The sequence below is a fragment of the Brachyhypopomus gauderio genome, chromosome 5 (genome assembly GCF_052324685.1).
Source record: "Brachyhypopomus gauderio isolate BG-103 chromosome 5, BGAUD_0.2, whole genome shotgun sequence".
In the NCBI taxonomy this organism is placed as follows: domain Eukaryota; kingdom Metazoa; phylum Chordata; class Actinopteri; order Gymnotiformes; family Hypopomidae; genus Brachyhypopomus; species Brachyhypopomus gauderio.
The window spans coordinates 15,272,373-15,285,983 of NC_135215.1; the positions used below are offsets into that span (position 1 = coordinate 15,272,373).

The following is a 13,611-nucleotide window of genomic DNA, read 5'->3' on the forward strand; positions in this document are numbered from 1 at the left end:
CGCTACCCCCACTCTTGGGGTAATCTTGAATATTTTTTTCTGTCCACCAGATGGTGCTATAACTTCATGTCTTTCTCATCCCTTTCAGTCGATTGATTTGCAAAGCTGAAATATCTTCTCCTTATCGTAATGTTATTGAAAGGTGAACAGAGGGATTGCTGGGGATGGTCTTGTTCCCATTACTGAGGTGGCATGTCACATTTCCTGAAGGACCTGCTTGCGTTGTCCTGTGTATTTTGTCTGTTTTTGCTTTGTCTTCCATTCAAAAATGTCAATGCCAATTTAAATGCAAAGTCTTCGTGTTTAAATACAGATGAATGGACCCAGTGGAAACTGATTCTGTTTAATTTACCAACAGCATAGTCAACAAATTATTCCTTTTTTACCTCTGATAAAAGGTTTCAACACCGAATTAAATGCAAAGTCATCACCAACACCAGCTTTGTCCACGGAAGCCTGTGGACATGCCCTCCAATCCCAGAGAGAGTGAGGGAACCTCTCAGGTGTTGTAGGAGTGGACTTTACAAGAGGTTAAAAACTAACCAACCCTTGAAAAGGTAGTCCTAGACTGTTTTAAAATAGCTAACTCATATCTTCAGAAAAACTGCCACGTAACATCCATAACATCCACACCAAGAACTGGTATTCATGTCTGTCTACAGCAGCAAATATCTTACTGTAATTCTAATTCTATTCTAATTGTAATAGTCACTGTAGCAAACAGACCGAACCAGATGTCATCGCTAAACAATCACGTCCCATGGTGCTGCCAAAGTGTCAGAAGATGATGCTGTTCTCAGCATGGCACAGAAGAACCTCACCTCAGCTATGAAGAGACACTATACACAGTCTATGCCACAAAGTTGAAGATATATCAGACTGTCCCCAAGGGTCCACAGTGCTTGGGGCTCCTTGCCCAGGCCCAGAGCACAAGTGTGTCTGTGTCGTTCTGGTGTTCTTACTGTCCACTGATACTGTAAGGAAGACAAACCGATGCTCGCAACACCTCCTACCTGGATGACTGGCCTATTGTACTTAGACCTCCACCCTCTGCTTCACCTGTCACCCTGACCAATCATCAAGAGGTGTGATCTCCTCAGCTATAAATCGCAGCAAGTGGTATGCTGTCCACAACCAGAGTTACACGTTCAGGGTCAGCTCAGAAAAGATAACATGGCTTCCAGAATCATTCACAGCTCCTCTGAATCATCCACTGTCGAGATCGTCCTCACCAGCAGTGTCACAGGTTCTTTTCATCCTTTTTTTTTCTTGTTTTGTTCTGCCTGTGCATCCATCCTCCCTTCCCCTAGGTGGTGCTACAGTCAACCCCATCCTCATCCAGGGGCCAGAGAGAAAGAGAAAGATGTGAGCTGTAGCTGCTGTTGTAAATGTGTGCACCTGTGTCCTCAGGATTTTGTGCTACTGCTACTGTCTGATGTGTGTTTGAGTTTATAAGTGCAGAATCTGTTAGTAATAAGTACTGTATATGTATGTCAGGTCTTAGGTGTGTTTTGATTAGTGGGCACCACTACCAGAAACAAGCAAGTGGTTATTTTTTTACATAGTAGTTGTGGATTTTGTTATTCGAGACTGTGTTTGTCCTAGACTGAGAACTGTGGCCATGGTGGACTTCTTCAGTTGTATTGCCTCACATGCCTATTTTTTTCACTATATTATGACATCAAACATCCAGATATAAACATATCAGAAATACACTGTGTGTTTCTTTAGTCATCTCTGTTTCTCTGTTTTATCTGCTGGGCCCATAGGATCAGGACATAATTCATGCTGGCTTACGTTTTTTTTCTAGCTAAATGAGGTTAACGAGGGGCTTCACGTGTGAAAAGATTACTTCATAATACCCTGTGAAATCTGCTAATAGTCTTGGGTACTTCAATGCAGAATCAGAACCCCTAGTTTCTGTCTGTCCAACATGACTCCTGCCTCAGCTCACAATTAACTAAACACAACATACAACATACAAATATCTATTTAGAATATTTACACTATCAAACTTTGTTATATATATATATATATATATATATATATATATATATATATATATATATATATATATATATATATATATATATATATATATTATAACATTATATATACACTGCTCAAAAAAATAAAGGGAACACTTAAACAACACAATGTAACTCCAAGTCATCTCAATTTCAACTGCTCTTGTGCAAATGGAACAGACAACAGGTAGAAATGAGAGATTTTCAACTGATTTCAAAGATTTTTATTAATTGAGATCTAGGATGAGTTATTTTAGTGTTCCCTTAATTTTTTTGAGCAGTATATATATAGTCCATGCATTATGTAACTGCACAACCTAAACCATTTGGTTTATTTATGACTTAAATTTATGACAACGAAGTGGACTATGATAAGTCATTAAACATTGATTCATTGTGCTCTGTGTGGTTGACTGTATGTCCTGTCTGTGGCTCCAATGACTTACAGTTTGCGTATACACATATAAATATATGCAAGACATATAGAACTCCATTTAAATTGCATATATTGTATATTGGCCTGCTATAGAATCAAGGTGATGTGGATGCACTCAGAGTGCGAGGTAGTGTGAGGGACCATAGGCACGTCAGGAGCTGAACCACAGTAAGGACTGAAAGAGGAAGGGAGAGAGGGAGAGAGACTGTTTTATCTCGGGCAACATGGGGAGAGAAAAGACTGAGGAGAGAAGGAGAGCAAGCCAGCGTCGGGTCCTCAGGGGGAAAACGAATGTGCAGCATTCCTGTGTGTTTGAGAAGCCGGCTGACAGCATTCCTCAGCGTCTGTGAAACCGGACGTTTGCTCCGCATCCCCCCTCCCCCCCTCAAACCACCCTCCAGCTCTTTTTCGCCGTCTTTCAAGTGGGCTTTATCCTCTCCTGTGGCAAGGGTCATGAGTCTGGCTGCTGGAGGAGGCCATGTGACACTAATCCAGAGCCCCCCCCCAGCCCCCCCCACCAAAAAACCTCACACGGGTGGCTTGAGGGTTGGGTGGGTGGAGGACTTTGGGCCTTGGGAGGGAAGCAAGACACTCAGCCATCATATAAGAAGGGAAGCTGTTATTTAGGGATTTTTGACAACAGAATCTATTAAAGAATCATCAGCACGTGACCATAGAGACATGTTAAAACGTTTTGGAACTAAGTATTGTCAGGTGCGATTGTCGGTCTTCAAATGATTTATGAACTTGCTCAGAAGTCATTTGGTGTGTTAATATGCAACTCATTTGTTTGTGCCCAAAAACAGAACATTTTCCTTGTCTCCTCATCTTTCCTTGTTTTCATCTTCTTTTGTTTGTATTTTCATCGTCCTTAACGTACCTCATAGTTTGGGAGGTAATAAGGGGCAAACACATGTCTTGTCATATCATATATCATTTTAGATCTTTTTTCACAGGATCTATCTCATATTATATAATTCATCAAGGAGGCATTCATAAAGCACACAGAGCTCCTTGGGAACTGGAGAGGGAGTTGGGCATCTTAAGAAATGCTAAAAACACATTAGCACTGATGGATTTACGTTACTTGTTTTATTCACAATATACTTATTTGTTAATTTTTCAGAACCATGACTATTTGCAAGCATCAATTACTATTATTTTCATTATATATTGAGTTTCATCTGTAGACTATGTGAACTACATTGGTATTGATTCCACAGTCTCTCACAAATTAAGCAATTTATTAATTACTTAAGATCTTTATAAAGGAAAATGTAATATTATTTTAATTAAAACTGGAGTGGCCTTCATGTATAATTGTAAGGGGTAGGAATTACACAAGGTTGCACTTTTCAAAGTGTCCTGAAGGAGATGTCTGAAGAGCATTTTAGCCAGTGTTCTTCATCTACTTCAATATAAGGACAATACTTCACATTTGGAGAGATTATGGCTATGGATATATGGACTGACTCCTGTGTTTTAACCCCACTCCCATCTAATCACCCTAAGCCTAACCCTACTGGGATATATGACCAGACTCCTTTGTTTTTTAATTCCTGTCTTTTCAGTGAACGAACCTTTTATTTCCTTAAGTAAAATTAAATCACATGATCACTTATTCAATCTTAACTCATTTTGATCAGCTACACAAATGCCTGGGGAATGTGGGTTAAATTTGTCCAAACCCCAGACTCTCTGAAATTAAACAAAATATGCAGATTTTGCAGGTAATGCTCCTTTAATTCACAAGTGCGATGTCTTCAGGTGGCCTTACATAAGGCCAGGTGGTGCAGGTGGTGGACAAAGTCACTTTAACACCTGACAACATATTTGGTGTCCAGTCAGTAGGGTGGGGCTAACCTTTGCCTCCAGAAGAGCCCAGGTCTGTTGGAATCCCACCACACAAGCCATAAAATATGTGTCTAGTGGGATATTTAACTTTTCTAGAAGAAAAATGTCCAGATCTTTGAGAAATGTTCCAGTTTGTGTTCCTGATCTTACTGTTCCACTATGTTTGTACTGGATCATTTGGAAGGCCATGTAAGGTTTTTGATTCTACCCTGGTGAAATCACTCTTGATTTTGTTTATTATTGTATTTGAATATGGAAACATAATAAAGGTGCAGCATTACCATATACTGCACCTGGTCCGCATTTGACATTTTTTTAAGCACGCAGAGCAATTGTCACATTTAGTGACCTCTATGACCATGTGTAACAGCTGGCTGTAGACACTGGGATTGAAGGCATCCTTTGACTCTCTACTAATGTAAACACATCTGGATGTAAGTAAAAACAAAACAAAAAAACTTTTGATAACTGCCTTTTCATTACTTTGGTGTGGCAGGGTTAGAGCCTCTTATTTGCTTTATATTACTGTCAACATCGTACATCAGCATATCAGTCTGACTGCTTTTCATGTTAAACAAGCTGACATTCTACCAAAGGTCTCATTTTTGTCAATACTGACAGTAATGTTTTTTGTTACCTCAAGGTTACATTTCCATTATTTTGTTCAGTTTATCTTATAACTCGAGGCTCTCTCAACTGCAATTGACTGCTGAGCCAGGATCCCAGTAAGGATCAGTGTTATTATGAAGCGAGCAGTGAAGCTGAGCCAGGATCAGTGGGAGGGATCCCAGTAAGGATCAGTGTTATTGTGAAGCGAGCAGTGAAGCTGAGCCAGGATCAGTGGGAGAGATCCCAGTAAGGATCAGTGTTATTGTGAAGCTGAGCCAGGATCAGTGGGAGGGATCCCAGTAAGGATCAGTGTTATTGTGAAGCGAGCAGTGAAGCTGAGCCAGGATCAGTGGGAGGGATCCCAGTAAGGATCAGTGTTATTGTGAAGTGAGCAGTGAAGCTGAGCCAGGATCAGTGAGAGAGATCCCAGTAAGGATCAGTGTTATTGTGAAGCTGAGCCAGGATCAGTGGGAGGGATCCCAGTAAGGATCAGTGTTATTGTGAAGCGAGCAGTGAAGCTGAGCCAGGATCAGTGGGAGGGATCCCAGTAAGGATCAGTGTTATTGTGAAGTGAGCAGTGAAGCTGAGTCAAATCCAGTGCCTCAGCGCTTCAGCATCACAGCTGCTTCTGCTGCTGGTATAGATGGGGTGGGTGTTGCCCAACCAAACTGTAGACTTTCCCAACGTAGATGGTGAACACAGAGAAAAGCTGGAGCTACCAGATGACTAATTTCTTTCCAACCCTGACTAAGCAGTCTAGAATTGCATCTTATCAACAAGAGTGTTGACTGGAGTGTGTGGGTGTCAGTTGCTAGTAGTAGGTTTAAAAAAGAAATGTGTACCAGACTGCTGATTAAAGTAGATTGTGTAAAGAGATACTGTAGAGAAAGTTTGATATCTCTTTCAATGTGTCACTCCTGATAATGAACTTTATTTGATATTTGGCTGGATTTACAAAACCCCTAACACTGAACAACTATTTTTAAATGATCAGTGATGTATTAAGACTTGTTACCTTGGTTCAAACTTTGTGTTTTGACAGTTTTTGTTTTTTTGCTTTAAAACTACGTTATTGGATATTTTGTAATTGTAGAAAAAACTAAGTCAGGCCGTTGCTTTATCCCTTTTTCGTTTCTAAATCCTCGCCCAATGCGCTGCACGATCGATTCTCATTGATTGTCCCCGACGAGCTGCTCCACTTTCCAGCCAATGTCCGCCCGCCTGCGATTGGGAAGGAGCCCGAAACGGAGGAAAATTTCTGCCGCCCTGGCGGTGTCACTTCCCCACACTTCTGTTGGCCGCCTGCCAAACAGACAGGACGCTCACAAGAGGTGGAGTGGACTCGCCTCTGACGACGAAGAGTGGCCATGACCGAGTCCGAGCGAGCTAGCAGAAGAACGGAACGGCAGCTGTCTGGACACACGGATATACAAGAACGACTCTACGTGGACTGCTGCAGCACGCAGCCCTGGTGATAAATCGGTTAGGCCCCACACTCATATCACAAAGAAATCTGACCAGCTCTGTAATATCCCTGTCAATTATGTTTTGTTTTTGTTTTGTTTTTATGGCTTGGGTGAATCATATCACTGACTGCTGATATTACCCTTTAGATTGAATAGCATTCAAGATTTAATATAGAAATATCACAAAAAGCCACGTCAGCTTCCAATGAAAAATCCTATTTGGGATTTATGCATATGGATCCATGATGATGTTTTATAAGGATAATTGCATGTAAACACAAGTTTCAAATTAGACAATTATAGGTTCGTTTTTGCGTTACGGTCAGATTGCCTCTGATTTCTGTTTTCGACCCTGTCAGTATTACGGACGCTCATGTTTAAATCACAGATCCACTTTGCATATTATAATAGATGAGAATCGCAGTGTCAAAGTTCTTGGAAGGCATGAATGTGCAAAAGTTGTGTCTTAAAGAGGCAGCCTGTAACAAATCAATGTGGCTCCTGTAGGGGAAAAAAATCTGCTGTGCGCAGCCAACAGCCATCAAGAATAATGTCAACAATGGGGTGTCTCCAACCTATCCATGCAAAGTGCTCTCTCTCTCTCATAACTATACTTCATTCATTAGACTACACTACACGCGCACGCGGAGGGACAGTCCTACACAAGCGAGCTCCTCATCACCCTGCTCTAAGGACACCGTTTAACGAGTTGTCGTCTGTTTTTTCCGCGTCTCTCGACGACGGAAAGTCCACTTCGGTTTTTGTGTGAAGCTCCAAAAATCTATGAAATGTGTTTGCATGTTCTTCTCGGCGAGCGGGGATGTGGAGGTGGGATAGCGAGAAGCGAAGGCTTGGAGGAGCCCACGCGCTCGTATTCGGACAAAGTACGTTCTGACGGCACCTCAAGGTTTCGCTTCTCTTTCGTGAATACCGAAGAGAAAAGCTCGAATATTTCATTCGGGTGAGTGTTTTTGTTGGTCTCTTCCTGTTTTTTTTTTAAATATATAAATCTCCGCAGCGGGAGAGGAGCCGGACCGCTCGGACAGTGGAAACACTCCCCTCGGCTCCCCGACGCGTTGGTAGGTGCGAATGAAAAGGGCCTGTGTTTGCAAATATGCAGATATATTGAAGGGAGGGGGAATCATACTTTGTTGAAGACTGCTCAAAGTTAGAATGACATCTAGAAGACCAAGTTGCGAAAGAATATCGAAAGAATGTAATTTGATTTTGCCACCTAGATGTTGGCGCATACCGAGTGTTGTCACCATAGACACCTCGGTCTGAGACCAACGATGGAGACAAAAGAGATTTTTGTTTGACTTTATCATGACTAATGAGCGTTACAAGTGGCTGACATTTTGACTATAAGTCAGACATGTATTGTAACTTTGGCACGGTGACCAGAGCCACGCTGGGAGAAATGATGTTTACGCATATGCCTTGTTTTCAGTTTACGCCTAATTTCAGACGTTGATGTTATATCTGTAAACAAATAATGGAATAGCATTTTTGTGATTGTGATCAGTCGATTAGCTGAAGAATCGATATAGCGTATGTGAATATCAATGATATTATCCCCAAACGGTATGGGTATTTGGAAATTCGTTTTCTAAACGCGTCAAATGACTCGCATGAATGCAACATTATACCTGTCATAGATTATTGATCCACGATGAGTTGGTGGAAAACTTTTACTATTGTGTGAATATTCGGATTTTGGCCATTCACGTACGGGGCATTTTGAAATTCAAATAGCGTTGATGACTCGAGACGAAAGCCCTGTTGATTACTGTAGCCTCGCTGATTAGCTGACGCCACGCTTGCTTTTAATTAGACTAAAGAAACTGATTGACAACTGATTTGATTTATAGGTATTGATCATTTGGTCACCTCGTTTACGAGAGTGCAACACACGTTTATCTATTGTTCCCTCCCGACGAGCAGCCCTCTCCTCCGCTCTATTGTCCCTGGCTCAGCGCTGCTACGTGCGGGACTTCGCCGTGACCCCCTGCCGCAATACGCGACCGGACGCGCCGCTTTTGTAATTGCACCTTCGGATTATGCTTAATCTTAGCGTAGGACCGTTCGCGTTAAACATTCAAGAATGCTTTTCATTAAATAGTTTTGCTTGCCTCTTTGTTGACCTTCTAAACAGTTGACAGAAACTTATCTGCTGGTCATATCAATCATTTACCCATTGCCTTCATTTGAATGGTATGCGCCCCGCTCCGAAGTCTTTGTCCTGCTTTACCTGGTGATATCGCTAGGATACCTGTGTCGTACCCGCTTTAACTCAGTCTCATTTCTGCATTGTTTTTTTTCTGTGGTATTTGACCAATTTTTCATTGCTATTTTTTAATACTTTATTTACCTATAAAGACTCAGTTGTCAGCTATATAATTCTGGTAAATATGATAGTATGACTGAAATAGGACTTGGGGTATTAAGTGTTTGTCTTTCTTTCGAGTTAGGTATAAAGTCACATCTTTGCTTTCTCTGTTTATTTAACTTTAATTAGGTATAAAAAATGTCAAAGAGAATTGGTGTTCTGAAGGTTCCCACATTATATAAAGGTTAATTCTCTGAGCCCGTGCGTGCAAGCTAGGGTGCGTGCGTGCGTCAGTGGTGCGGGTGCGCACGCGCTCGTGTGTCTAGGTGGGTAGGCTACCTTGACAGTCTGATTTCTCTCTTGGCTTTACCCCCGGGGGCTTCGCGCCGCAGCTCACGGCTCGGTTAGTCCGCAGTCGAACACACCTACCTTTGGATTCCGCTAAGACGTTTTTACTCAGGCTGAGGAAGAACCCATTGCAAGCTAAAGATTTGTAGAATGTATGCAGATAACTATAACCATATCTCATTAAGCAGACCGAACTGATTTAGGTTTCTCTAGCGCCAAAATTAAGATATTATAATAGTCTACAAACAATTGTCTGTAGCTTTATACGTTTTGCAGTCTATTTAAGCTATATTAATAAATTCTTTTCCCAGATACACTTGCCATCCTGTATGATATAATGTGTACAACTGACCTGTACATACATATTACATCTTATTATGTAAGATTTATGATATTACATATTTACTAATGTACATGTTATCTAATAATGATGGTGAATGCAGCAGTGCATATTAGCTGAGGTCACAATGACAGGCCTAAATACAGTGACATCATTGCAAACTTCACAACAAGCCATTGTGGCAGCAATAGTCAAGTGACATTCATTCGTTTGTTCGTTCATTCGTTCATTCATTCATTCATTCATTCATTCATTCATTCATTCATTCATTCATTTAGTTATTAACAATGCCAGAATGTATATAGACAGGAACTCTATTCCACATGCAGTCATGGCTGGTTAGTAAAACTGAATATTAGGTTGTTTTTGGCTGCTTCTTGCATACATTTGATGTGTAACTAGGCAAACTTTGACAAACCTTCAGAGTTGTTTCATCTGAATGTTCATTGTGTTACTTCTTTCCCCCTTTCCTTCAGGTCTTAACAGTGACCAACCCTATAAAATGCTTGTGAGCACAGCGCACTGTCATTTGTAGATGAGCACTCTGATTGGCTGACTCTTCACCTCTGCAAGCGTCACCCTCACTCACGCACCAATCAGAGTGAGAACATTGCTGCCCTCTGCCTTTGCCCTCCACCCCTCCTCCCTCCCTCTCTCTCCCTCCCCCTCGTGCTGTGGGCCATGTCTGGCAGTGGGGGGTTGATGGAGGGAAACCAAGCTAGAGAGGATGAGGATGCTCGGGACAGCTGCTGTGGCGATGAAGATTCGTCGCCCGTGGTGGAGAGGCGGAACCGGAGCGGCATCATCAGCACCCCGCTCAGCAAGAGCCTCAAACACTCTCGAGCGCTCTCTCAGTACATCGCCACCTGCTCCGCTGCGGCCGCCGTGGCCAGCGCCAACGCCAACGCCAGCAGACTCGCCCAGAGCGCTTTGGTGCCGGCGGGGGTCAAGGCCCATTCCGCAGCTGCCCAGCACAGAGCCCAGGTGGGACTCTCCAAACTGGACCGGGGTGCTTTGGTGTCCGGCCTGCTGGACTCTCCGAGCGGGCTGCATCTGGCCCAGGCGGCCGAGCTGTTACGTCGGGCCAGCATGCTGCTCCCCGACTCCTCCGGCCTCGGGGTGGGCGGGGACGTGGAAGCGGTCTCGGCCTCCGATTCGCTGGGGAGCATGACGGACTTCCCGTTGCTGAGCAACGCCGCCGGGGTCGGGGCCGGCTTCCCGTTCCACCCGGGCCTGTTCATCATGACGCCGGCCGGAGTCTTCCTGGCGGACGGCGCTTTGTCTCACGTGACGGGCGCATCCGAGCACCGGCAGGCCCACGGCGAGGTCACGTCGGCCGCCGGCGCCAACGGCAAGAAGAAGCGCAAGCGGTGCGGCCTGTGCCCGCCCTGCCGGCGCCGGATCAACTGTGAGCAGTGCAGCAGCTGTCGCAACCGCAAAACCGGCCACCAGATCTGCAAGTTCAGGAAGTGCGAGGAGCTGAAGAAGAAGCCGGCCGGAGGTCTGGAGGTAAGAGCCTGCCCCCTCCGACCCTCACCGAGCCTTTAACACGCGCCTCCCCCAACCGAGCAGCTCCCCTGCCCTGCACCGCCACCTCCCACATTAGCATAAACATCAACAAGCTTTTTTTGTTAAGATTTCAACTATTTTCCCATATAGTTTCATATCTTGTGGAGTATATGTTGGATGTTAATGTACGTGGCGTGCTGAGTTATTAGCACACAGGGAGCCATGTTTGAAGTATAGCCTTCCTTTCTGCAGCTCGGCGGTTCAGGACAGAGGCGTAATAAAGACGTACTCAAACAGAAGGTGGCAATGAGGGAACGCTGGCCATCACAGATGCAATAACCGACTAGAGGCTGTAGACATGGGAGCACTCGGCAGACATGTGTAGAGTTGCACCAAATGTTCCAGTATTGCAAATATAGCAGCAATGCTCCGAGGACAGAACCATTTGAAACCATTTCAAAGAGGTGGCACGCAAATAAGTTTGGACTGAATATTTTGGTGCGCTAGAGTTTTGGAGGGGATCCGGGTGCCGCCGTCTCCCCCGCTGTACATAGCACTGTAGTTCGTCCTCCCATGGTGCAGTAACAGTAAGCTTAAGAGGTGGGTCTAGCATCTAAAGAGCAAACGGTTCGCAGGTAAGAGATCTGAACAGGGAACTCGAGGCTTTGCCGTAAGAACGATCGGCCCTATGAAGCGAGAGCCGACGCCAGGCGTGTAGTGCGCGTGTGGAGGAGTGTTTCCTCTATTCTGCCACACCTGATGCGTCTCATCGGGGAGTGATCAAACCCCTCATGCATGGGGATGATCAAACCCCAATGCTCAAGCGTGCTGTCGGCTCAGGGACGCCCCCCCCATAATGCGGGAAACATTCCCCTCTCCAGTCCTTCCCTATCTTTCATGCTGCCTTAAGATCCGGAAACCCCTCCAAGAAAAAGAGCTCGTTTAGAGTCATGGTGGAGTTGTAGGTGCTGGTAGCTGGTAGGTAGCTGGTGCTGAATGTAACCTTTCACCCGTCCGCTGATTAAATCATTAAGGTCTTTCTTGACGACGGTGATTGTGTGATAGGCTGAATATGGTATGTGGTTAATTAGTGAGAATGGAAGATTTGACCTGAACTTCTGCTTTGTACATAGATCCACTGACACCGTTGGGCATAAAAGATTTTATAGCCAGTTGTGTACAAGTGCTTGTATTTGTAATGTCGTTTGCATTAGTCATTAATACTTGTGATAGGCACCAGTAGAAGTCTTAACTCACATAGACTTTTGTAGGGCAGAGGCCTGCATGCCATTGGGCGTTGAGAACAGTCTTGGAAAACCACAAGCATAGAAACAGTCCACACCTTCAGTTTACTGTGTAAATTGTGAGGGGTTGAACGTGGGCACCTATATTTTTAGCGTGAAGCTGTTGTTTACCTGATGCGAGTGGCACTTCCCAATGTCCCAAGCCTAACCTCTCTGACTTGTTTACATGCTGGAGTTCACATGCTCAGCTGCCAGGCAAAACGATGACACATCACGCCCCACAACAGTCAAAGGGTTGCGGAGCAGTAAACTAGTGCCAGATTACATGAGCTCTGGTCTAAAGTTCTTTATCTGGTTTTTCCATACGCGCCTTGCCAGCACCACAGTTGTTATGGACTACGGCAGTCGTTGCCGCGTTAGTTGTATTTTAGAACGTCTAAAACCATTTTGCTGTTATCCCTCGCCTCCTGGAAGCTTTATCGAGGTTTTGTTTTGCTATATCTTATCATGGAATTACACATTTAGCAAACAATCTGGACTAATTTTAAAGAACTGCGAAAATAAGCTGTTTCTGTTGTTGTTGATAAACAAAGGGGAACTCCTGGGCTGTGAGTACCGAAGTGTCTGCTCAGGTTATAACTCAGCAAACGTGCCTGAAAGCGTCAGCCTGGGGTGGAAGGAAATTCCGCCGGTGTTTGTGCGTAGTTTAGACATTCAGAGGAACACCAAGAACATTCCTCATGAGTAGTTTAGACATTCAGATGAATGTTAGAAGAATGTTGGTGAATTTTATTTGCTATTTACAGAATTCACAGCTTCATAAATGGTGTTCCTTTTCTCCAAAATGAATTTTGGGCTGATTATGTAAATATCAGGACTGATGTAAATATTGGACTGTTTATGCTAAAGTTTTTCTCTTTTCTAGTAGTTTGATCTATTTGGTGACCTAGTAAATGTCTTTCCTGAACAGACACTGAATGAGATACATATTTTCAGAAATGACCTGGAAGTACAAAAAGTGAAATCCCATTCGGAACTTAAGCAGTGTATATTGTGAGAATGACCACTACACAGTGATGTTTTGTGTGTGTGTGTGTGTGTGTGTGTGTGTGTGTGTGTGTGTGTGTGTGTGTGTGTGTGTGTGTGTGTGTGTGTGTGTGTGCTTGCCAACCTTGTACAGTCCATCTGGCCGTTGTGCCTGTCATCTGGAGCACCAGGTGTCACCGTGGCTCGCAACTTTGTCCTCTCCCACTATTGCGGGGTCCATGAGTGTTTGGTGTTTGGTGTGTGTGTGTGTGTGTAGGGGTGAATGCATGTGCGTCAGCATGAGTTTCAACTTTGCTGTAAATTTTGGGTGTATGTCTGTGAGTATATTTCTTAGTCCCATAACAGCCCTTATTTTATATCAATAATAGAGGATACATAAGCTACTAACAGTTTTCCACATCA

At 43.9% G+C, this 13,611-nt stretch overlaps 1 protein-coding gene across 3 annotated transcripts in view; it reads left to right on the forward strand.

Moving 5' to 3' along the window:
* The first annotated feature begins 6,646 nt into the window (after positions 1–6,646).
* cxxc5b (CXXC finger protein 5b) overlaps positions 6,647–13,611 on the forward strand; it is a 9,994-nt gene continuing 3,029 nt past the window's right edge. The window contains exons 1-3 of one of the 3 annotated variants that reach the window (XM_077006004.1): positions 6,647–7,276; positions 7,411–7,471; positions 9,886–10,918. In XM_077006004.1, coding sequence (XP_076862119.1) covers positions 10,091–10,918 — 828 coding nt within the window. In that variant the 5' untranslated portion in view covers positions 6,647–7,276; positions 7,411–7,471; positions 9,886–10,090. Of the gene's footprint in view, positions 7,354–7,410; positions 7,472–9,885; positions 10,919–13,611 lie in introns of all 3 variants that reach the window. The other 2 variants (XM_077006003.1, XM_077006006.1) reach the window with 2 other exon arrangements.